Raw genomic sequence first — 27,641 nt, 5'->3', positions numbered from 1 at the left:
CTAGTTAATAAAATTACTAAAACACATGACAACTGTTTAAATTTTTCATTTCACTATCAACAAACTGCCTTCACTAATCTCATATCTTATTCTGATTTAATATTTATCCTAACTTGATAACTAAGTTGCAACTGCTACATAAAACTGCAGAAATCTGTAAAAAATGTTTTATTTGAAACATGTGATTCACTGGGGCTACAAGCAATGAGCAGGCTCAGAGAAAAGCTGGTCCTCAAAATGTAAAGTTCAAGTTCTTCAGAGCTACCTCTGGGCATGAGTTGATTTATCTAGGTAACACAGACGAGCCATGTAAAATTAAAACAGGAAAAGAATATAGAATACTGTTCTATCCATGATATATAATCTCTTTTTAAAAGTCCAGTGACTGTTCTAGTAAACTGGAATTATCAATAGTCCATATTACGGTAAAAGAGATTTATACATTAAGAATTAGCCACTTTGTTAATTAAAAAAGAAAGATAATGACTGGTATAACAAAGTGACCTTAATTATACATAAAATAAATATGAGTATCCACTTAGTGTGATGTGTAGTGGATACCATAACTGTTGATTCTGAACAGGACACATGAAGAATATCTTATATTCAACTACTGTCCTAAACTAATTCCCCTTTATAGTTTATGCAATTTCCAAAGTCAATAAAATTTATTCTAGAAAAGTTAGTTAAACGACAAAGTGTAATTAGGAGAAAAAGCCAAGTCCAACATGGGTTTCTCAAAAGCTTTAGACAGAAAATCTAATATATGTTTATTCTAAAAAAAGAAGCAATAATATCTGGCATTATTTGAAGATATGAGAGAATGACATGATTTACAGTCTTTACATGGTCTGTCACCCCTAGAAAATCAGATGAGTTGCTTGCATCAGTAAATGTGATTACAAGACACTTGTAAAACTATGTAAAATACTCATATACTTCTATTAGTATGCAAATTCTCTACAAAATAAACATGTCTTAAATGCAATCGGATTCTAGTGCTAAACTGTTTTAGTATTTGAATTAAAACAAAGCTTTCCACCATTTAAAACATTTTTTACATGTCTTTGAATATAAAATTTCCATTATATTTAACAATGAATTTTAGAAGACAGTACAGCAGAGTGATAAGAAAATCTGATGAGCCATCAGTTAACCTGGGATTTAGCTCTGTATCTACGAAGAAGTATGTTGGACTTTTGTTTCCTCAGTTTCCTTATCTGTAAAGAATAAAGTCAGACTAGACTTTAGCTTTAAGTTCTTTTCAGATCTAAAATGTTCTGATGATAAATAACTGACAGACTGGTCTCTGTGCATTAGGAGAAAGCTACAAATCATTACAACTGATTTCTGATAAATTTTAAAACTACAAAATTGGAGAAAATGCCCTCAAAAAATCAAATACCCACCTCTGCTTCCTGCTGCTAGTTTTTATAAAGAATATTTCATCATAAGAGGAAGTATTAATTTTAATTTTAAAATATGACTCAGTTTCTACAAAGTTAAAGAAATCTCCCATTACAAAATGACTTTTATAAATAACCACTTTGGAGGGTCTCTCTGTGAAAAATTACCTAAAGCCCTTTTCCCCAAGCAAGTTAATGTGAACTTGGGAAGGGCAATTAAATTGTCAGAATTAAAAAATTTGTTTTTAACTAGAAGGTAGCCAGAAGTAGAGTCATGGGGCTGGTATTGATCGCCTGAACAGAGAACATCACTCTTCAGGTATTTACTCTGCCACCCTTACACCAGAGGCTTTCCTTCAAATCAAATCAATCTATAAAAAAAGATGGCTCCTACTGCTAAAATACATAACTAATCGCCAACAGTATTTCTATTTAGATATCTTCTTTTAATAATAGTACTATAGTTTGTGATATTTTAAGACTGTGCATTTTCAAAATGTCCTATCTCCTTAGTTAAATTACAAATAAAAGTGAGAAGTCATAAAAGAGCATGAAAGTGACATACTATCTTCAGGAAAATCTATTTAATTCTTTGACTTCAACATTGAAGCACAGTGTTCATCCACAATAAATTCTATGATTTCAACTGCATTTTGATCACATTAACTATGTTGTTTTGCATACGTGATTCTTAATATATCAATATTTATTTTTATTAGCTTCCTTACTGTAATTAAGTTAGGATTAAAAAAACAAAGAGCTTTATAATTAATACAAAACTAAAATTGAATGTGAACTAAAAGATACTCCAATTAATAAAACATCAAAAAATTAAGCTCTTTGCTTACCTAATACAGTGGCATAAATCGCACAGACATCAAACAATACTAAACTACAATCTATGTGCTGAGTTCCAAAACTGACTAATCATTATTATTTAAAATTTTATAATATATAATATTTGATTAGCTAGAGCTTTTACCTTTTTTTTAAAAAGTTATATAAAATATAACATCTTCTTAATTGGAAGCATCTACTACATAATACACATTCTGTTAGTTTTTAAAAATATATTTCAGGTTTAAATATATATTTTTAATCTTTCAGTCCTTTAAATATCAATCATTATGAAACTAGGATAAAGTATTACCAAATAGAATGGAATTACATAAAATGCTAAACTTTACTTCTCTCTTAATTTAAAAATGCATAATAAAACACAGATAACATTATGTTAACCTTTCAATTACTATTTAGACTAACTGGAGTGAAATCTACTTCTAAATAGGATTCTAAGTCTTAAATGACAGTAAGCATTGCTAACAAACATCTTTTAAAAAACATCTGACTCAGCATTAAAAAAGTTGACATAATGTTATTTGAAAAGTTAAAATTCAACCACAAAATTAAAATTTACTCATTATAAAATATCCTATGGCTCCCCAAAGTGGTTCAATGTACTATTTTTGATCAATTGATTTTAATAAGCTCTGTACAACAAATTTTAAATTCAGTTAGTGCTATTTCTTTCACAATAAAGTACTAACAGTTTGCCTATATGCAATTTTAGAAAACAGGGCCCCCCCCTCCAGATAGAAAAGGAAAATTTTTCATAAAAATATTTTTACTGTCATTCATAGACTTCAGAACTCACAACTGAATGCTAAATGAAAATTAATAAGAAAGATACTTATTAAATTTTAAGTGCACATGGCAACATCTTTTTGAGAGAAGAATAAAACTGCAAAAGGCTAATTTTTTTTCAGTGTAAGAGTTATTAACTAAAACAAAAAAAGGCCAAAACCAAATGAAAGAAGAAAAAATATATGTATAAAACTCTTGAAATTCATAGCACTACATAAAAAGCACTTGAACCTTAAAACCAAAAGTGGCCTAATTAATTCTACATCTTATTTCTCCTTCTCCACCTCCTGTAGTTGAAGATGTAGGGCCCTGCGACTATTATTGCTTTAAGATCACTTTGTTATTGACTATTCTCTGTATGATCATTTATTTTAAAGGACTGATGTCACATTTGGTGTTGTATCTGATGACATATTGTGGACATTTTCTTCCAGAAATGGCTCTTTAAGGCTGAGTGCAAGAGGTTAAGCTGCCTGACTGAGGCCAAACCTAAGATCACAGACTTTTAATCTAAATTCTTAATATCCTTCTTGAATGTAATTTAACATTTATTTTGGACATTACATATTATCATTTAACCATAAGCTGCTGCATGTTAAACTAATACCCCGAAGAAGGGAAATCAGAACTATTTCTCATCTTACTAAAAACTAACCAATTTTTATTTTATAAAATCAAAAACAATTTAATATGAGTGGGTACATTTCCCCCCTTAACCAACAAAACTTAATTGGCTTTCAAAAATTACAAAACCTATGTAGAAACCCTATGATCAAAGACAATATATTATCAAGTCCAAAGGACTTTTTCAGTTTTCCCAATTTGCTCGTGAGGCTTCTACCTCAACTGAATCACTGTGCTATGCATTATATCAAAAAAGGAAAAATTGTTAAGTTCTGATAACAAGATGATGCAGAACAGGAACATATGAAAATAATGTCTCTTCTTTTTCCAGGAGCCATCTATCACAACCATCTACAAATCAAGGCTCAGAAAGTATTGAGGCACTTGGACGTTTATTACTATCTCTCCCACTTCATAATCTCATGCTAAAATACCATGATTGAGGGAAAACCATACACATCCAACAAGACCTGGAAACCTATTTGGTTTGTAAATGCTGTCTTTCTGATATTCATGGATTTAAGACAGACGTCCTGGATTAATTCACTCAAAGCTGAGTATGTCACTTAAAAGGAGAAATATTTTATCCTCCTCCTCTGAAACAAAGGGTCTATGTTAAGTAAGTTTTGCATGTGCAACATAATAAATAAATCCACTTGACACCATAATTTAATAGGACCCTACACTAACTATAAGAATTTGACTTCTGATTCCGGGGTGAGTAGCTGGGGAACGTGGCACTGGAGCATTTTACAGTACCTTGTAATAATGAAGTTATGCTCTTCATTACCAAGTACTGTACCTGCTGCTCGCTACTGGCAAGGAGTGGTTTACACACTGACCATGTTCCACGGCTGTTTTTAGTGTCGCTTCAGGATGTGTCGATCCTAGAGGGTTACGCACAAATCGTCGCCGGCGCCGCAAGTCATCTTCCCAGTAGTCGAGGCGCCAGAACTCACGAGGACGACTACAATGAAACAGAGAAGCCACATATGTTAGCAATTATCAAACAGCGTGGTAGCACTGAATTTCTGCATAAAGCTCTCCTTGTTTGCTCTGCCTTTTTTTCCCTCCCATTCCTCTTAATTCTCCCTCCACCTCACACTCCCCTTTCTGCAATCTTTAACTTAGGTATGTCCTTGAAAATAACAATATCACCTTCCAGTCTAAGGAACTCCTTTTCCTTTTTCTTGGAAGGTGAAATGAGCACTAAATACATCATTTTGAAATGAATTGCTGACAGTGTGATCAGTTTCCCCACACTCCAGTGGCATGTGCTCTGATTTCAGCCTCATTTCAGCCTCAGCAGGGCACCTTTCTCTGTGGCTGCATTTATAAACCAGAATAGGGAAAAGGCTATTATAAATATGGGATAGCATTACCTATATTAATCAAAGTCTGTCCCCCTTCATTTTTCTTCCTAATTTGTGCCTTTTTGCACAAGGTCAGTAAATCATACCATGAATTCTTGGTCCAGAAAGTGTTAACTTTAATGAATATCTCAGTTACATGGTTATGTATGTGATAATAAAATATTACTCTGTTTAGATGTGCAGGAATTTAATTAAAATAATCTCTTAAAATATTCATTACATTTAGCCCCTGAGGCTTAGAACAACACAAGAAAATGCATTTCTTTTCCACTTACTGTTTTTAAATAAACCATTCCTATAGAGTGAAATAGCAATCTATTTTCAAGCAAATCAGATTGGATTTCTGTTTTATGTAGTCTGTTTTTATATTTAATTAAAAACTACATGGTATATGATGTGCAATAATTGCTGTATCAAAAGCATACTTTTAGAAATGTATTTTTTAAAGGGTTCACTCAATTCAAGTTCCACTCTATTTTCCCCAATTATGTAGATCTTTTTACATGGCAATATATGAATGTCAACTTTCTTTTCTATTAACTAATCATGATCTAGCATGCTGAAAAATGTTTTCTAAGGAAAACACTAATATGAAGTTTTTTCAGTTACAGTTAAAAAAAAAATCTCTGCAGGATATATTTACACTAGAGACATACAACATGAAAACCTGTAAGTTTCAATAATGAAATTTTAAAATTCATAATCAAAGCTTCTGCAAAAAAAATGACTAATGCAAAATAAAACCTCACTTGTATTTCATGAGCTAATAAAATTGTACCTGTCACCTTTGACAAATTAGTAGCCTTGACCAACTGACAGTCCCAAAATACCTACGTAAAAGTTATCCATATTTTGATGGTTAAAGAGGCTACCTTTAAAAGTTCAAAATGGATTTGTAAGTAAGTACTTCACCAATTAAAAATTAGCTTAGATTAATGAAAGCATTCATAAAAAAACAATAGGAATCCTATGCTGTTCATGAGAATGCTGGGGAGACAAGGAAACAGCAAAGATTTCCTTTGTCGATTTTGTTCATGCCTAAAGAGGAGTAAATATAAAGTAATCTAAGTGAAATACAAAAATGTGTAAGAACTGTTGTCCTCGAAGAGAAAAAAATTAAAAACCTCTTTCGTTCTTGTTATTTTGCTGTCTACCCTTCAAATGAAAACTATTATTATGATAGCATTTAAAGTTAAATAAGAAATACCTATAGAATACATATAAACACAGAAAACAGTTGTTTGAACTCAATTAATAAAATTCTCCTTAGGATAGTGGGGGAAAGGCAGTACACAGATGGCTATGTGTATGGCTTTGATAGTCATGGAGCTTGGATAGGTACTTCATCATTCTGCCCACCTACATTTATCTGTTAAAATTATTATCAAATATCAGCCAGGATGCAGTCGTGAATCACAGGCTGCTCCTCGTCTTCAGGGGAATGATACAATGAGGGTCTATTCATCAGAGCAGCAATCGGCACAAGTAATTAGTTCCCTAGACTGAGATCTCCTACAAAGCCTATTTCAGTCAGCATCACAAACATATGACGGTGTAAAGCTAATGAAAGCTGCTAAAATTTGTTAACCTTTTCTGCCATCAATCCTTCTAATATTCGGTGCTTCAGTATTATGCAAAGGTGGTAAATTATTAATTTGTCATTCATCCATCCTTCTGAATTTTGAGTCAAATTAAACGATATCATTCTTCTTGATAACAATTAAAATTATAAGAGATATTAAGCTGCTATTACAAAATTGTTACTAAATTAGGTAACAATAGATTCTGTAATACTTGAGAAAGAAGTCAAATCTGATGGCTATTAAAGCATGTGTGTGATCATTTTTGTTAAGCAGTAGAAAAAGCAGAGGAATTATAAAATCATTCACAAATTTTCAAGAAACTCAAAGAAAATATCTGTAACAATAATAACCACAACTAGGAGGAAACAGAACTATAATATTTATTTTTGAGCTCTTCAACAGTAACAAATAATGGTCACAATGGTGACATTTGGCTGAAACAGAAACACTGATGTATTAGAAATGGAGAAGCTGTGCACATCGTAGAAAAAATTTTAAGGTAAGTTTTATTTACCCTAATTATGGACTTCTGTCTTCAAATGTAACCGTTCTATCAAAAATTTAAAAATACTTTAGATATATTCAAATAAAATGAAGAAATCTATACCTCAGCATGATAATCTTTCCACTATCCTGAAAACTACATCTCAGAATATCTTCTCAATACAAGTAGTCTACCCCCTGTTACAACAATTTAGTCTGCAGACAAAAGCAAAATCACTCATTTCAGATCACAGATCCAGAATGGATTACAAAAATCAGTTAGAGAGACCAACAATTTCAGTACATTTTTTAAAGTCTCTCCAGATAATGCAGAATAAAAACCTTCAAGGAATTTACTCAAAATGGAATCATTATTAGCCTCATTCAAAAAAATTAGCATTTATCAACCAATTTCTGATTGTTAAGAGTAATATATGTTCTTTGAAAAAAATAAGTCATATTCATTTTTTCTTTCAGATAAGGATAATTACTAGCAAGTTTAAAGTCATCTACATAGTAAGAAACTGAGACATAAAAATTCACTGTTTTGTCCCAACTTTGCTCCTTCCAACAACATACAGTCTCAGCATAAAGCTCTATCACTGAGAAAATGAGTCACAATCTGTCAGTTTAACACATGACTGGAAAGGGGAATGTGTAGGTTTCAATCATCAACTTAATATCTTTTGATTATTCACATAAAGATTTCACTCTTATTTAGGAAATACTGACACTCCCTCTCCAAAATCTCCTTCTTGGGGAAAAAGGATAAGAAACTGACATATTTGGGAAACTGATCCAACACTTTTCTCCTAAGTTTATGAACTAAGTTGTTATATATTTTTGTAGTTATCACTATGGTATGGCAGGAAAATTTAAAAGACTTCATGTATTCAGAAATGGACTGCTAACCAAATACAAGCATGGATAAGATGAGAAATCACTTATTCTGAGAACTTATAAATATACATCTAGATCACTATATACCTATACCTCTATATATCTGTATCCATCAAAAAAATTACATTAGTACTACATGATGTCACATTCACAAACCTCATCTATATCCATTTTTACAAATAATTAAAACTAAGATCCTCAAAAAAGCACTCAAATTCAGGATGTAACCCTAGGCTCTATAAGATCTAGAAATAAAGCCTTCTCTATAAAAGGTCTGGTAGTCAGGTCACCTGTTAGTACACAAGCTCCAAGTACCTTGGACTAACAGGAATATACTGTATTTGAAAAGCTGTGCATGTGTAAATAATGACGGTGAAAATAAATGTTCTAATGTTTCTTTCTAATTATTTCTCCCCCTTTCTTTGGCCTAATCTCAAAGTCTAAGATTAAAATGATAACATAGGCCTGTCTTTTTCAAAGTATAAGCATGCGTGCATGCTCAGTTGCATCAGTCATGTCTGACTCTGCAAAAGTCATCTAATTACCTTTCTACTCTTTTAAAAACCACATATATGTATTTGTACAAATAGAACTTTAACATATTGCTATGAGCTACATAATGTAACACAATGCCATTTTTATATACAGAATATGTACTTTCTATTCTACAAGAACAAAATCAGATAGACTGATGAAATAAATCTTAGAAGGAAATACAACTCAAGCAGCAATAGATAGGCTATTTGTTCCCCTCCCAGGCCCACTGTGGACAGTGATTTGATCTACTAAAGAAAATGAATAAGGATGAGCCAAAAGAGAATCACTTTGAAAAGGAAGAAATATTAAAACAGAGAATCAGTAACTAAGGGATAATCCATAATCTTCCTCTAACAGTTGAATGGTTTACCTATAAAAAATGTATTGTTTTCCACAAGTAAATTATAAGACTCTCTAAACTTTAGCTTTCCTCAGAGAAAGTATGGCAATCCAATCAGCCAATTAACAGTGCTGAATGGATGGATACTGAAGTAGACTCCTAAAGCACTGCCTAATAATGACTAACTCAACCTTGAGCCAGGAGCTAGGGATACAAAGATTATTATGATATTTTGTCTCTGACCTTGAGAAAAGACAGATGAGAAAACAGTAAGAATTTAAAAATTATGTGTGATAGAGCAGAGCTCTACTAAATGGCACAGCGCGAAGGAGCACTATTCTCACCAAATTTGTGCAAGTGGCACTCCTGGAGTCGTGCAACGTTCATTTTGTGCTGCTGTGTGCAAGCACCCTATGAGAAATGACAGGGTACTCTGAGGACATCTTATCTTCTCCCCGCTTCTTTCTTTGCTCAGGCTCCTTTTTTCTCTGCCCAAGTTAAATCTAATCTTCAGAATAGGGAACAGAATAAGCCCTTCAGATGCTATCAGTAGCAGTCACACATTTAGCATTTCCCTGATGCAGGAAAAGGTGTTCGGACCACAAATAGGCATGACTGTCAAAGAAACAGGCAAAATTCAATATTCAGAATAAAATAATCAAGAACAAAAGAGAAACACTGACATTTATTTCACTGAAGTCATTAAATTCATATTGTTCTATTAAGGTATATTATGTTCTACTATCATTCTATTACAGTAAAACAATGTTAATTACTGAAATGAGGGGTAGCTCTTATAAAAATTATTCTAGTTATTATATAATCTAAATGCATTGTCACATTATTTAAATTAGTCAAATATATGCATGTTTGTGATCCCTTTGGTTGTAGGGCTATTTTTATGTAACTTGAATCTATACCAATAAGTGAATTCTAGTCTTAAAAAGAATAACTGTCAAATTCAATTATACTAGAAAAATATTCAATTTTCCATCTTTCCTATTTCCTTGTGACAATGCCTGATAAATCTTGACGACCTTACCACAAGTCAGTAATAAATTCTGGCCAGAAAAAAAGTTCTAAATCCTAGAAAATTTTGGTATTCATATTTTGGTCTTAAATTTGTTTATTACCTATTTTCCTATATTTGGCTAGCTTCTAACTCTACAGTTTTAGATTAAAATTAACAGCAGACATTAGCTACGACTTAAATGGTAGCCTCTGAAAAAGAGGCACATAAACATTTTCAGTGCACTGTCGGTTAGAAGATAAAAGTGCTTAAGTTCTAGAAGGGCTTCACTTTCTGCACAAATCTTGCTGAAATAATGTGCAGGTACTATATAGGTTATCGTACAATATAAAAGAATGCTTTATCTCACAAGCTGAAATCTACTGTGCCTTCATGCAGATAGACAGAATATTAACTAAAACCTGTTTACCAGATACCAACTATAAATCAAACGCAAGTGATCTATGCACTATGCTATCTTAATAAAAAAAAAAGGAAAAAATCCTTCAGTTTCAGTAGAGACACCTTTTGAAGCGGAATCCTTTCTTTATCGAGGACTTACACAGAGAATTTCTATTACATTGAGCCACTAGAGTATCATATGTGTTAATTAGGTAAAATTACATTTTATGTAGTAATGAACTTAAGCAATGGTGCTATTCAGTGTATTTCTGTTTGCTTTCAGAGACAACTAGAGACCCATTTTCATTAAATTTGGACATTTCAAAAGAAATACAATCTTGCAACGGAGTCAATTATTCAAAAAATAATACCAAAGTTTTCCTAGCTGTTGTTAGCCTGTTAACCATTTATTCACTCAGTATTTTTACTGAATAGGTTATGAGAAATCAAAATCTAATGTTAATTGTACTACCAGTTAAGAGTCTAACAACAGAGAAATGAAAAACAAATTAAAATACATGGTATCATTGGATACAAGAAACTTTAAAATTCACCTCAGTAGCCACACCAATTGCACAGCTCTGTTCTCTTTTCCCCAAAAATCTTATTTAAAAAGTAATTCAGCAAAAATCAGTTGAGTGCCAACTATATACCAAATCTTGGTACCTACAAATAAACTACGCTGGGTTCAGCACAGAATTTTTTACATTAGAATCAGAATAAGAAAATTATCGAATATAGAAATAAATTTTAAATTAGATAACAATTACTGCACTAGGCTGCTGTATGCTAGACAGGTCACAAAGAGTCGGACACGACTGAGCGACTGAACTGAACTGAATGCTAGACATTACACTCTTTTACATGCATTATCAACAAGCCTCACTACAAGCCTTCCATGATTAAATACTGCTCTTTTCATTTTTAAGATGAAAAGCTCAGTCTTACCCATCAGTAGTAAATCATAAGATTCTATGGATTTCAAAGCCAATGAGCTTTTCACAAGACATTTCCTCTAGAAACTCTTTTGGATACTATTATAGGTACAATCAAAGTACTAATTAACCCTGCCTGGGAGGACTGAAGATTTCATTACGCTTTCAGTGAGGATCTATTTTGTAAGTTCCATGAGGACAAGGGTTTGTGTCTATGTAATTCACTGACCAAGCATAGTAACTGAAACAAAACCAGCACTTAATAATTAAAGAATGAACAAGATGATTTTCTAAAAATAATTTAAATGATAAACAGGAGTCTGCTTGGCAAAACAGAAAAGGCATTACAAACAGAAGAAACATCATGCACAAAGGCTGACATAAAAGGCATTTCTATCGAAGAGGGTTTGGGTAAGAAAGATCATTTCAAAGCAGCCTCAGAGTGGCAAAAACTAAGGCAGGAAACACAGGGTTAGAATCAAGATATCAAAAGTCACTGTTAATAGTAGTCAACTATTAACTAAAATAGTTACTTTTTACATCTTATAGTCAACAGAGACATAACTAAACTTTTTAAATAAAGGATTATTTATGATCAACCTTGTATGTTATATGGCAGAAAAATAAATAAGACAGTGGGGATAGGTGTAGAGGCTATGATTTCAGAGACATATTTGAAATGGAATAAGATTTGATGAGACATTCAATGTGGGAGGTGAGAAAAAAGGAGATAATGAGAATAAAATTGAGGTTTGTGAGGAGGGGATAAAGATGCTATTTAACTGAAATGAAGCAGCTTAAGTAGACATGGTTGGTGGGAATAACCATATCATAGATTCCTAATAATATCTAGGTGTGCACAGCCACTAAGTCATATCCTACTCTTTCCAGCCCCAGAGACTGTAGCCTGCCAGTCTCCTTTGTCCATGGAATTCTGTAGGCAAGAACAGTGGAGTGGGTTGTCATTCCCTACTTCAGGAGATCTTCTGCAAAGACTGAAGCCTCATCTCTTGCATCTCCTTCATTGGCACACAGATTCCTCACCACTAGCGCCACCTGGGAAGTCTAGGTAGGCATGTCTAATAAGTAAGCAATATAACTTGGGAACTTGGAAAAGCAGTCTGACCTAGACATATAAAATTGGGAGACTGATTAGCCTTGGAAGTCAATGGGTTTAGATATTTGTCTAACAAAAATTTATTGAGTGTTTACTATTGGCTAGGTATTGTGCTAGATCCAGTGAAAACTATATTGAAAGGACAGGAAAAAGTGAAATCTAGGAAATTCTAATATTTAAAAATTATAAAAGAGGAAAGAAACAGGAAAGGAAGTAATTGATTTTCATAATCAAAAAGATAATAGAAGAAGCAAAATAGAATGGTGCCAAAAAAGACAAACAAGCAAAGATTCTTCAGAGCACTGAATGGCCAGCAATATTTAATTCTGATAAAAATGTCCAGAAAGACAAAGAATGGAGGGAAGCTTTTGATTGTTTTAAACAATTTTATAATATATAATTTACATACCATAAAGCTCACTTGTTTACAGTGTACAGTTCAATGCTTTGTAATGTGTACAGAGTTGTGCAACAATCTCAATAATCTAATTTTAAAATGTTTATTTCCCTCCAAAGAAATCCCATACTCACTATTCTCCCTTCCTTGAGGATGGATAAGTACAGGATTTCACATTATATAGGTTAGACAATATAGGGTTTGCTCTGGACTGCAGTGTCTTAAGTTTGGGCCAATCTGCTGCTAAGTTGCTTCAGTCGTGTTCGACTCTGTGCGACCCCAGAGACGGCAGCCCACCAGGCTCCCCCGTCCCTGGGATTCTCCAGGCAAGAACACCGGAGTGGGTTGCCATTTCCTTCTCCAATGCATGAAAGTGAAAAGTGAAAGTGAAGTTGCTCAGTCGTGTCCAAATTCTAGCGACCCCATGGACTGCAGCCTACCAGGCTCCTCCGTCCATGGGATTTTCCAGGCAAGAGTACTGGAGTGGGGTGCCATTGCCTTCTCCGTGGGCCAATCTAAAACAAGTCAAATTATAAGTAATTGGTTAAAGGCATCATTGTTAGTACTGGAACTTTTCAGAGAGCCCATGAGAATGCATTTTTTTCTTTAACATTTCTGTTCTATATAAAAGATACCAAAAAACTGAGTCTAATTTATCTTTTAAGGAAAATTCTTTAAAATCAAATTTCTAACTAATTCATACTATAACATAAAGGATAGCTAAAGTTTTAGAAAATTTTTTATTAAAAAGTCATTAGAAAAAAAAAAGAAAAAAAAAAGTCATTAGGCTTATCTACAACTTCTATGTAAGTCATTTATCATTTTCGGGCCACCATTGCTTGAATAAAATAATTCTAATTTATTCATTTACAAAAGTGTTATTGTGAGGAATCAAAAAAACAAGTATATGGAATTGCTTCAACATAAGTAAAATGCCATGCAAATAAATATATGGTATTATTTTCAGTCGATAATAAATTTAAATGTTCAGATACTTCTAGATGCCATTTATTTACTTGAATAATACAATGTGCTTAAAGTGGTATCACCAGTGACCTCAAAACTGATTAAGGAAAAAAAAAAAAAAACCATTAAAAAGTCCTTTATCAGTCCTGGAAATGATTAGCTTAGTTATCTTTCTCTACAGATTTATAGTTTACACAAATGGAATTATACAGTAGGTAGAGTTCTCTGACTGACTTTCACTAGGATAATGGTTTTGTTTTCTTAATATATTTGACTATATGAGCAGGAAACTAATACAGTTATGTAAAGTCTAAAAATAAAATAAAATTAAAAAAAAAATAAATAAAATACCAATGAGATACCAAAAAAAAATTTATTAATATTTGTTACATAAATTTAATTATTCATTATATCTGTAAATATTTATTATATTATTATATTTATTTTAAAATTATTTTAAATTACTAAATATTTAATTATTTAAATTAAATATTATTTACTTAATAAATATTTATTTAGATAAGTGACTGGCTCTTCTTGGCTGTTCACAGGCTTTCTCCAGGTGTGGTGCACAGGTTTCTCATTGTGGTGCTTGTCTTGTTGCGGAGCGAGGGCTCCAGGCCACCTAGGCTTCAGTACTTGTGACGCATGGGCTCAGCAGCTGTAGTATATGTACTTTGCAGTCCCGTGGCATGTGGAATCTTCCCTGACCAGAGATCAAACTGGTGTTCCTTGTATCGCAAAGCAAATTCCCAACCACTGGACCACCAAGGAAGCCCAGAATAATGTTTCTGAGATTCAACTATGTCATGGCTATAACAGCACTATATTTCTTTTTATTGCTGAAAAATATTCCATTGCATCAATATACAAAAGTTATTGACTTTATTTTAAAATTTTTTGTCAATGAAAGGAACTAGGGAGATAAGGTAATTAAAGAAGGTGAAAAACAGATAAGTATGCATGCAAGTGAAAAAGACAAACTTCAAAGAGAAGAAAAACTGAAGGACTAATTTCGGCCTGGTTATTTCTATTTCCTCTATTAAACAGGAGGGTTTTGAGTCAAGTTCAGAATGAAAGGATAAAATTTTAGAGAGCTGCCTTGGGGAATGTGAAAGAAAGCTAACTAAAGCAAAGTTTGAGAATGACTTAAGTAGTTCTCAAGGCCTAGCAGAGATTGGAAACCATTTGGCTGAAGTGGCACTAATCTGTACAACTGTGCTCCTCCCCATCCCCAGCCATATTCAGCAACCTAAGAGGCAACAGTAAAAAGAGCAGTTGGCTAAATTCACTCAAGGAAGGTACAGGAAAACGAGTAGGAAAACAATGAGAACGTCTGGGATGGGTAAGCACGATAAACCCATGATCTTCCTGGACCTCAATGAGACAAACACTTAAATGGAAGCTTATTACACACCGATTCATCGGGAAACCAAATTTACCCTGCTGTCAAGTCACTGATATTGATGATAATTTGGTTTCCCAAATAATTAATCAATACATGTTTAATCAGTGTATCCTGTCCTTCTATCTGATACTGTTATGAATTTTCAACTTGTATTAAGCCATGCCTAGAAGAAAAGAATTGAGCCTGTACTATATTTGGAGACTGTCTTCAATATTTAAGCTGCATGATCAGTAATAAATAGGCACAGAGCTGGACAACGTACACACAAAGAATAATCTGAAGCCTTAGGAAGACAGGACTTCACTCTCTTGAGAAATAAATCACTCTGAGCTTCTGGAATGGGCATGGGAACTAAAATTTACTGACTGTTGATGATGTATCAGGCACTCTACACTAAGTATTTTATACATGATCTCATTTAATTCTTAAAACAATCCTATATATTAGGAATATACCACCAAATTAACAGGTGAAGAATTAAGGCTCAGAAGTCAAGCCATTTAGCCACGAAGAAACAAAGCTAGACCTTCCATCTGGAACTCTTCATTACCACAGGATTTTGGTAATGCTACTATTTCTACACCAAGATATTCATACTAGTGTCAGAAATATAGTATGACAGCTCATTTATATGTTTTAACATCTCTTTTATAAAATTATGGATTAGAATGGAACCTAAATTTTTTATAAATTATATGCCTATTTGCACACATTCCAACAAAGAACAATTACAAGATATTACTTTTTCCAGCACTAGCACACCAAAATTGAAATAGCAAGGCTATATTTGGTGGATAGGGGAAGGGGTTATAATGCTCCATTGCTCTTTATCAGGTAAGTAAAATTAAAGTAAAACTATAAGCACTGTGTAGTATAGGTCAGCATTTGTTACTAAAAAGTCTGGAATCTATTCATATTCACTGAATGTCTCTAGTAGCTCTGATCACCAGCCCCAAATGTATAGAAACTCCATGTTTTTTAAGCATACATAGGAACCCAGTCTCATGGCAAAGAACCACTACTTTGGCATCTAGGACATCCTTTTTTCTCAAACTCGGGCCCTATAGCACATTTTTGTTGCTGTTGTTCTTAAGATAGTTTATAAGTTATAGGGAGAGACAGAAAAGGCAAAGAAGTATCAGCCTCCAGTGTATGACATTCATATTTTTAAATAAATAATTTAAAGGCTGAAATGTATCAGCAGGCCAGCATAATCCAACACTTGCTGCCTTTAATCCAAAATGCTCAGGGTGCTGTAATGTGCTGTAAATTCTGGCAAAAGCAAATAACAGATTTTACCTAGCATAAAATAGAAAATATATATACCATTCTTTGCAACCTAGATAAATTAGCAAAAGTATATGCTCCTTATCCACAGGGGAGAACGGGCTTACTAGGTTACACCTCCAGGTGTTTAAGACAGTTGGAAGCCGGTTCTTTCAATAGTTGCTGTCATCCCCTAGAAACTTGCTAGTACTTTCAATTTTGAAGCAATTATTCACATTCGGAAGTGATTTATTTTCCTCCCTTTCTTTACTGCATTTCATATTTTTTTCTGGCTCTCAATAACCAGTTCTGCTTTGGCTTAATTATATTCATTTACAAACATTTTTTTTCTGAGTGTCCACTACTATTTGGAAACCACTGATTGAGGTGCTATAAGGGACACTCATACGAGGAACACAGGATCTCTAATCTCAAGGCCTTTACAATCTAATAAATGGGATAAAAGACGCAAAGAATTACATGGCATAAGATTCATGCAGTAAGAAAGTAAAAATCCAGAGCTTTGGAAATTCAGAAAAAGGAGTAAGTGATCACACATGTTTTAAAGGGATCAGGAAACACTTGAAGAAGCAAGAGATTTTTGAGGCAGACCTTTAAGAAGGGGTCAAGTTTCAGTTGATATACTAGGAAGAAGATGGCACTGTAGGCTTTTAAGAGAACATAAGCAAAGTATAGAGGTCAAAAAATTAAGTAATTTCATTTGGTTGGTGCCAGTAGGAAATGAAGTAAAAAAGAAAGGTTCTCATCTGGTTGTAAAGGACTAGAGATGAAAAACTAACCAGCTTGTATTTCACTCATTCATTCATCTATTTAATCAACAAACACTTATTAAGCACCAATGATGCTCAAGCATCTACAGCAGGCACTGGAGACTTAAGGAGTCATTTATTGACAGTCATTATCCTCAAGGACCTCACAGTCCAAGGGAAGAAATGGACATATGAAGAGACAATTTTAATATGTACAAAAAGTCCTTTGAGAACACAATGGAGAGGCATTTTCCAAAGTAATAGAAGGCAACCTGGAAGGCCGTAACATGTAAATTGGGACTAAGAGTTAACAGATGCTAACCAGAAGAAGAAAAGGAAAAGCATTCATTCTGAAGGAATGGCACTAGCAAAGCCAAATAAGTAAGAAACAATTGGATATATGCCCAAGTTAAGCGTTTCCAGAACCTTTGGAGAGTCTAAGGCAAGAAGTGGCCAACGAAGAGACTATAGAAACAGGCAGAAGTCAGATCACAGAGAATGATCTGAGGAGTCTGACTCCTGGAATATTCGTGAATTTTTTTTTTCCATATTAACTATAAACAATTACAAAGGCTTTAACCCTCGGGGCACTTTCAGGGAAAGCTGCCCTCCCCACTCAAACCAGACTTGGTGTATAGCCAGTACACTGCAGTCTCTGAACACAGCTGCGGCCAGGGACTCAGACTCCACTGCCACTCATGCCCTTGACATGCTTGCACCCTAGACCCTGCAGCTTCACCCCTAGGTTTCTTTATCTGAAGCTTTGACTGTTGGTCCTCTTCGTGTATCTTTGGAAAGGGTTTTTTACCAGAGGGGGCTTCCCAGATAGTGCAGTGAAAAAGAATTTGCCTGACAATGCAGGAGAGGAAAGACACATAGGTTCAATCCCTGGGCTGGGAAGATCCCCTGGAGACAGAAATGGCTAGCCACTCCAGTATTCTTGCCTGGAACATTCCATGGACAGAGGAGCCTGGTGGGCTACGGTCCATGGGGTCACCAAAATTTGGACACAGCAGGAGAATGCACATTTAAAAGAGGAGAAAGGGGAAATCTTGAGGACACTTGCCTGCACTTTCATTCAGCCAACTGGAGCCATACCCCTTTGCCTCCTTCCAAACTCAGGGTCCACAAAACTGCTGGAGTCTCTTGTTCAGGGCTCCAGAGACCACCCCAATTTCTACACTAAACTATGCTGATCTATTCTGAATCTGCTGACTGTCCCCTGGGTCAAAGTTCCAGAGAAGAAATATAATAGAATACATGTAGGACTGTATAAGAGAATACAGTCCTACGGTTTTCAACTCTTATACTACTGCAGTGATTAAAGGCTTAAGTCTTTCATATTGGTTTGTCTCTTTAACCAACTACTCGAACACCTTTGAGCTCAACAATCTCTCTGATACCAGGCATGCCATGCTAAGGAGTTTGGGTTTTATCCTGTAGCAATGGGGAAATACTGAAAGAGTTTTAAGTAGTCATTGTGACGGCAGGAACAAATATATAAAAAATTAGGTTAGAGGGAAGAATCACCTAAAATCAGGACACAAGGTGTGGGGAGAGAGCAAATTGGCCAAGATGGTGAGTTCAGGCTCTCTGGTCCCACATTTTGTAAATAGTGATTATGTAACAGCTGACATCATTTGCAGCACTGCGCATGCACGTCGCAAGGTGCTCACATGGTCAGGAGCTACTCCATGCTGTAACTCAAAGCACAAGCTCCACCTAAGAGAGCGGTGGCATTTCATGGCTGCACCACGGCTGTGTTCCTTGGGTCAGCCACAAGAGGAGAGAATACAGTGTGTCTGCTGTTACGGCTGCTGGGCCAGCCAGGAGAGAGGATGTGTTGTGCTACGTTATGTTATGACTGCTTTGTCAGCCAGGAGAGAATAAACGTGTCTGCAGTTCCCAAGGCTCATCGTGTCTCCTTCCAGCCTCTCAGCTCGCGCCTTGCCTGCCCTGGGTTCAGGAAACAGTGTGAACAGCAAGACAACTGGTGTCACAAACAGGAGCAGCGATATATAAAGATATTATGAAAATAATTTAAACAAGATGAGAGTCTTCAACAGTAATTTTAAATTTCCTATTTTTCTGATTTTAGTTTATTAATGCATTATTGACATTGGTTTAACATTCTCTGAGATACAATGTAGTGAATAAATGAATAACACATGAAAGAAAGTTCAAGCATACAGGGAAGACTGTTCAAAATAAAGTGGATTCCAAGGCATATGATGTACAAGGCTAATTAATGTTACATGGAGTGACAGGCCTAGAACTAAAGTAGATATCAAGTCCTGAAGCTAAGACATGAGATTGGAAAACAGCATAGGGATGGTCTACTGGGTGCTACATCAACCCAGCCCAGAAACAACATACACATCCTCTATCACCTTCCACGGATCTTACCAAATCATATAACGCTACATGGAGCAATGTGGTCACTTGTTAGATAGTCATTTCCCAGTAACAATCTACACATGGAGAAACAGCATGAAATCAAGATTATCAGCTAGACATACCTCCCACAGAGAATAAGAAGTGCCATAAGAAAAATGAAACACGAAGAGGAATAGAAAATACCAAGAAGAGGGTAGGGGACATGTATATACCTTAAACAGGATGTGTCGGGAAGGATTCCAAGAGAAAGTAACACTTGATTAAGTTACCTGAAGGAGGTGAAAGTACCAGTTATGCACATGGAAGAAAATTTCAGGCAAAGACAACAGTACATTCAAGGGCCCTGAAGTGACCCGAAACCACGAAATGCAGGAGGCCATTTTGAATGGATGAAGAGTCTCGGTATAAGCAGAGACCAGTTACCAAGAGGATGCGGAACACATTAGAATACTTTGGGCAGGGAAGTAACAGGATTTGTAGAGTTTCACTCTGGCTGCGGAAACAGCATCAATCAGTATTGAGTGGGAAGGTGATGGTAGAAGCAGGAAGTCCTGTTTGTAGACTCTGCAATAATCCAGAAGATGGGGGTGTCAGGGAACATATGGAACAGTAGAAATGGTAAATAGTCATTGAAGTCTGGACACATCTTGAAGGCTGAGTCATCAAAAGGAAACACTGACTAATCATATATGGGGTATGAGAGGAGAGCAGGCCATAACTTTTTATCTGAGAAACTAGAGGAAAAGAATAGACATTAACAAAGATGGAAGAGAATGTGAGAATAGATTTTGGCAATTCTTTTTTTTTTTTTTGGCTGCATGGTTTGTGAGCTCTTAGTTGTCTTACCAGGATCAAATCCATGCTCCCTCCGGTAGACGCAAGGAGTCCTAACCACGGGAATTTCCAAGGATAGGTTTTGATAAAGAAGGTCAAGAATTCAGATTTAAACATGTTATGTGTGATGCGCCTATTAGAAAAGGATTAACACTTCACCAAACAAATTTTTCTCTTCTGTCTAGGCATACAACTAGACCACTTTCCCCAATCCTGTTTGCAATTAATTATGGCCATATGACCATATGACTGAGCTCTAGCCAGTGAAATGTGAGCAGAAGTGGTAAGAGTCACTTCCAAACTTGGCTACGAAATGTCTCTATACACAATCATTCATGCATCTTCTACTGGTTTGAAATAGATGGATTTGGAGATCTTCGAAACCAAGAACTAAAGATAATGCAGCTATAAGACAAAATAAATCACCCACCAGAAACATCTAACTTGTATGTACTTTATATAAGAAACTAAACAAAGTTCTATTATGGTCACCCACTGATTGAGATTCTGGGATTTCTTTTTTAAAGCAGCTTGTATCACACAAGCAGTACAGATATCCAAACAGAGATGATGAGTAGACAACTGAATATATGAGTGTGGAATTCAAAGGAGGTGTCAGGATATATATTTTGGGAGTCACTGATTTTTCATGTTTATATAATACAGGTGGGGATAGACTGAAATCTTGAAGTGCATAGAGCCAAAGAAAGAAAGAGCAGTACTCCAACAACTAAGGCCTGGGTAATCCCAATAATAAAGAGGATGAAGAGATGAGAAACATGCAAGGAATCTTCAATAGCAGCTATTTGTAGGAGGAAAACCTGAAGAATATGGTGTTCCAGACACCAAACAGAAAAGTACTTCAAGGAGGCAGTTATCAGCCATATCAAGGAGTATTCATAAGTCAAGGAAGATGACAGTTAAAAATTAACTCTGTGATTCAGCAACATGGATATCACTGGTGACCTGGAAAAGTACAGCTTCCACAGAATGAGGAAGCAAAAGCCTGAGTGAAGTGAGTTCGAGAGAGAAATGAGAGCAGAGAAAATCAGCAAGTGGAAACTAATCTTTCAAAGTTTCTTTAAGTGTAGTAAAGGAGCCATTTATATTCTATACTGTACACTGTACATTATAGACATTTGTGGGAAAAAAGCTATGCCATGAATACAAGTAGTCCCACCAGATAATTACTATCTAAATGTCATAGGATTTTGCAATATAAGGAGATTCTACTAGACCTGGACATATGAGTAGAACACTCTAGGCATGGATAAATACACTGTGTAAAGACAAAAGGTCAAAATCACAAAAGTTGACTAGACATCTAAGAGTTCATTCATGACCCAATCCATTAATCTTCATAAGCACGAATTTTAGTGACTGCTCTGCAAGTTTGTTAACTAGGGATTATATTTCAAATATTGATATGAAAGTAACAATATTCAACTTTGAATAGGAAAAGAAAGATAAAGAGAAAATGGTACTTAAAAATTCATTAATAGGAGCTGAAATGGCTCCAATAAATGACATTACTCTTTATATTAATTTCAATAACTAAAAGATCAGTTCTGTCGCTCAGTCGTGTACGACTCTTTGCAACCCCATGGACTGCAGCACACCAGGCTTCCCCGTTCATCACCAACTCCCAGACTCGACTCAAACTCATGTCCATCGTGTCAGCGATGCCATCTAACCATCTCATCCTAAAAGATGGTCTGTCTCCAAAAAAAACTCACAAAGAATTAAACAAGCTTTAATAATAAAACACTGAATCCTATGTAATTGTGTTATTAATGGAAACTGGGAAGACAGGCTACAAATTGAAAAAAAGTTAATTCTGACTAACAGCACTACCAAACTGGACAACTTAATGCTTGTGTCAGAGCTTTTATCCATTGTACCTAGAGAGACATTACTTTGCCAACAAGGTCCGTCTAGTCAAAGCTATGGTTTTTCCAGTAGTCACGTATGTATGTGAGAGTTGGACTATAAAGAAAGCTGAGTGCCGAAGAATTGATGCTTTTCAACTGTGATGCTGGAGAAGACTCTTGAGAGTCCTTGGACTGCAAGGAGATCCAACCAGTCCATTCTAAAGGAAATCAGTCCTGAATATTCATTGGAAGGACTGATGCTGAAGCTGAAACTCCAATACACCTGACTCATTGGAAAAGACCCTGATGCTGGAAAAGATTGAAGGCAGGAGGAGAAGGGGAAAACAGAGATGAGATGGTTGGATGACATCACTGACTCAATGGACATGAGTCTGAGTAAGCTCTGGGAGTTGGTGATGGACAGGGAAGCCTGGCGTGCTGCAGTCCATGGGGTCACAAAGAGTCAGACACGACTGAGCAACCGAACTGAACTGATTATATATATATATATATATATATAATCAGTTCACATATATATATGTTACATACACATTTTGTTCTAAAAGTTCTTTACTATAGCAACTAAACACATCTTTTAATATTAGAACAAATGCACTGACACAGTAACAGACAAAACAATGAAACAACAGAAGTTTCTGAAACTCAGGATATAAAATAATTTAGTACAGCATATCACTACAATAAAATATTTCAGACCCATGAGAAAAGGATTATGAAATGAATGTTTGACTAGAAATGTTATGAGTTATCACATTAACACATTTTGTAATATTTCACTATCCTTACAATTCTAGAATAAACACTGGGACATTAAAAATAAATAAATATATAACAAAAAAATATAAAATAGAATGTAATACATTAGAAGATTCTGCACTGAGAGTTTATATTCTTGCCTTTATGCCCATATAATGGCAACTTATTGTAGTTAAAACTTTATTTTTCATTATACTACTTCATTCATTTGGTTATTCATGCTGGACTACAGATATAGCATGAAAAAAAAAAAGCAAAGACTCTATTCCCTTATCATTTTTATACGTGTCAATCTGAATGACTATCCTAAAAAACATCTCGCCACATTTTTCAGTAAAGAAGGATGCATGCTAACAAAAATAAATGAAAAGTAGAAATGTTCCAAATGGTTGAAAAGAGTCCAATAATCTTATTTTCACTAGGAAATCGGAAAATTAAGTTATTCAAGTTCCAGCTCTTCCCTTTCAACTCCCAATATTTGGGAAAGTGACTAATTAAAAAAAGATTAAACATAAAAGCTATAAACTTAAGTTTAAAATAAATTTCTATAAAATATAGGAGTTGCATCTTCTCAACAACAGACTGATTTTTTCAGTCCAACTCTCCTCAAATAGCAAAGAGTATGCTGATCAAACTTCTTTTATCACCTATGCTTATTGTTTTACTGCAAATATGGAGCAAAGCCGCCTAGTCTGCTATAGCATTTCCTTCAGTCACAGAACTGTTAAAAAGTATCTATTTCAATCAGGTAGTAAATTCACAGCAAACAGGACTAAGCTAGGAGTTTGAATGAAAAGACAAGTATCTACTTAAAATCCACTAAAATCAATGAAATAACCATATTAGAAACTAACACCAAGAATAACCTATGTTTTCATCTCCTGTAAAAATAAATGCAATGGTACCTGTAACAAAATACATCTCATTTTAAAAGAGAAAGCTTTATTTCTAAACTTAACAAAATTATCAATCCAAGTTGACAAAAAAAAAAAAAATCACAGAAAGGTAGATTTTGTTTAAATACCTTATGGTTTCATTTTATACTTCTCATATCAGGGTGAAGTCTTAAAGGTAATTCAAAAGGAAAATGAAAGTTTTTTACTCAGAAGATAGAGTCCATATGTTTTTCAATCTGGAAACCCACTGGGAAAAAGACTTGAGCTTTTTAAAACTGAATTTTGACAATTGGAAGCTGATGTGACTTTTTTCTCTCTCCAGGAAGATTTGAATCATTCTCAAGGGGAATGAAATAGATCTTTATCAAGTATAGAAAAGCTTAACACCTGTTTAACTCCAAATTACTTAGAAAAAAGTTGCTGAATCTTCAGAATCTCACAATGAAGGCATATGATCAACACTTATTCCTAAGTGTAAGATATTTTAATAAGCTTAACACAAGAATTCACATGTATATATTTGAGTGTGTTCATATTGCAAATTCTATATTTTTTAACACTTTCAATGAGTCTATTTCTTATTGATATACATATTCAAATGTAACCGTGTTCTTTGTTTTAGAATTGTAACAGTAATTTGTAATCAATTACATGTACACCTACCTGCAATATCTTCAGGCTCTAAGAGGACAGAGTCTGTCTTTTTTTCTCATTACCTATGAATACTCAGATTCTACCACAATGCTTCTAGTACACACTTTAAAAAGTCCACCAAGAAGATAAATATGTAATTTCTTTATCCTATTCATTCTTTCCTAAACCTAAAATAAATTTCATATATTCAAAGTTAAATCATTTCCTCTCAAAATTAAGTATACAGGTTTTAAGGGAAGCTCAATTTTATACAATATAGTACACACTGGATAACGTGTACTCCACTACAAACACATACAACTCCTAAGTTAACTGTAAAAAATCTTACTGTATATCCATTATGTGAAAGGCAGTTTGCTAAGACATACTCACATATGTTTGAATTGTCTACATTAAAAACAGTCAGGTTTTCATTAATGTAAAAAAATTACAAGGGACTTAAAGAAAGTAACTGAGACAGTGTTTTGTTTTTTGTTTTTAAAAACACAACACTAATTTGTTTTGCTTTTTCTCTAAAGGAATTTAATTTTATTCTGTTGTTTATTAAAGGTACCCCAAAGCAACCTGTTATCTATTTCTCCCTTCTCCTCCAACTTTCTCCCCTACTTTGTGGAAAAATACTATCTAATAAAAGGGCTTCCCTGGTGGCTCAGAGGGTAAAGCGTCTGCCTGCAATGCAGGAGACCGGGGTTCGATCCCTGGGTCGGGAAGATCCCCTGGAGAAGGAAATGGCTACCCACTCCAGTATTCTTGCCTGGAGAATCCCATGGACAGAGGAGGCTGACGGGTTACAATCCACGGGGTCGCAGAGAGTTGGACACGACTGAGCGACTTCACTTTCACTATCTAATAAAGGAAGAAAAAGGCAAATAAATTTTAAGGAACAACAACTCTCAGTAAAAAGAGACTGAAAAAACACTGCATGAAAATAGAAATTATTGCCTTAAGTGGGCTCCAAACATAGAGAAGAGCTTTAAAAGATGTTACTTTATGGTGATTTAAAAGCTCTTCTTAGATCTCAACCTCTTCAATCATTAAAGTTATTATTTTTTATTTTTTTTAAAGTTATTATTTTTTAAACGTCTTCAAATTCACTTTTGAAAAACTGTGGGCTTTCTGATTACTTCTTTCTTAATTCCTTAACAAATTTTACATATTCTAGATGGTTTTCATACATATGTTAAAAACAATTTAATTAGGTCACTCTGTAAAAGTGAGTGTTAGTCACTCAGTCCTGTCAGACTCTCTGTAAATCCATGGACTCCCCAAGCAAAAATACTGGAGTGGATAGCCATTCCCTCCTCCAGGGAATGATCACGACCCAGGGATCGAACCTGGGTCTCCTCCACTGGAGGCAGATTCTTTACTCTGTCACTCTGTAATACTACTGTAAAACCAAGGTGGTGTATTAAAAAAACAGTACCAGATGGAAAGAAAGAATATCTAGATTCTAGTTCTAACTTCAAAATGATTTAGCTGTTGGATCCAGAGCAAACGTGTTTATTCTATTTGGGCCTCAGTCTCATCTCCTATAAAACAAACAGGTTGAATTGAATAATCTGTAAGGCTCTATCATCCTCAAAATATTGCTTTGTTATTATACATAAAGATATATATATTGTACTCTTAGGGCACTCCACATACCTCTCTATGTGAATGCTCAAAATCTTATTACTTTCTGTTCCTTAAATCTTAAAGTATACTGTTTAATGGCAAGGAAATTCCTGGAATTAATTATTTTACTTCCTTATTATCATATATTTCTCTTGGGAGTAGGGAGGGCAGAAAGCAATAAAATATGTCTAATTGTGCAGTGGTAATAAGTCTTAGCTTTTACTGAGGGAAATGCTGCATCTCTTTGATCCATTAAAAGGGGGTCTAGCATATAGATAAACACTCCTAGATGGAAACCAGGAACCCTGGGGCGAACTTCTTTCCCTTGCCATCCAAGACAATAGGACATAGTATAAACGAAGTAAGGTAAATGAAACTTCTGTGAGCATACTGGGGAAAAAGTGGGAGCATCTAATTTTTCTTCAATCTGATGAATGCCATGGGAAGGACACTGAAGATGAGGGGTGAGGTCATAAGATGACCTGGTTTTATAATGGGATGGTCATTGCAATGAATATTTAAGCTAAAGAAAGGTGCTTGAGACTTAGAACATGAAAATAAATATATAACCAATACAGAAGAAATCAGAAATTACCCAAACAAGGAAAGCTGATGGGATCAAATGCAGACGCACACAGAAGAGAAGTCCTCTGAAGAAGAGACAAGAACACTCCAGTCGCAAGCAGCAGACACACACAGAAGGTAGAGATGGCGGCTGCTGCTGCTGCTGCTGCTACTGCCCAGTCGCTCAGTCGTGTCCGACTCTGTGTGACCCCAGAGACGGCAGCCCACCAGGCTTCCCTGTCCCTGGGATTCTCCAGACAAGAACACTGGAGTGGGTTGCCATTTCCTTCTCCAATGCATGAAAGTGAAAAGTGAAAGGGAAGTCGCTCAGTCATGTCCAACTCTTAGCGACCCCATGGACTGCAGCCTACCAGGCTCCTCCGTCCATAGGATTTTCCAGGCAAGAGTGTTGGAGTGGGGTGCCATTACCTTCTCCGAGAGATGGTGGTAACCTAAGACAATTTGTAGGCTGATTTCACATCTCTCCTCTTCCTACTTTATCATGGCAGCAGGCAGCAGAATTGCACACTTTTGGTAAAAAAGGTATGGATTCTTGGGTTAAAAGGAGGGCAGTGTCCTAGCTAGAAATGATAATGATCAGTAAGAGCAGAAAGCTCCTGCTGGAGATCAATTACCAATACATCCTGCCTGGCAGCGTTTGCCCAGCACCACAAGGAGGTGGCGTGCTGACAATCTTTAATGAAATGTTTAGTGCTTATAATACTCTTTGACATAGAAATTTCACCTCTAGATATGTATCCTATGGAAATACACATATTCCTAAAGATGAATCTGCCAGGATTGTGGCACTTCTATAAGTAATAAGTAAGAAGGAATACATAAAGCTCAAATGATCCTGAATTGTTTTTCTGTA

The 27,641-nt window shown here is 35.0% G+C and overlaps 1 protein-coding gene across 12 annotated transcripts in view; it reads right to left on the bottom strand.

Moving 5' to 3' along the window:
• The window catches only part of LRBA (LPS responsive beige-like anchor protein), a 746,530-nt gene that overhangs the window by 321,113 nt on the left and 397,776 nt on the right, over nt 1-27,641 (bottom strand). For all 12 annotated transcript variants that reach the window (XM_055550583.1, XM_055550584.1, XM_055550586.1 and 9 more), the window contains exon 38: nt 4,517-4,641. In XM_055550583.1, the coding sequence (XP_055406558.1) occupies nt 4,517-4,641 (125 nt within the window). The remainder of the gene's footprint in view (nt 1-4,516; nt 4,642-27,641) is intronic.

This window comes from Bubalus kerabau, chromosome 16, assembly GCF_029407905.1.
Source record: "Bubalus kerabau isolate K-KA32 ecotype Philippines breed swamp buffalo chromosome 16, PCC_UOA_SB_1v2, whole genome shotgun sequence".
Taxonomy (NCBI): Eukaryota; Metazoa; Chordata; class Mammalia; order Artiodactyla; family Bovidae; genus Bubalus; species Bubalus kerabau.
Note: the sequence above shows the minus strand (reverse complement) of the source record. Positions and strands in the feature narration are given on the sequence as shown.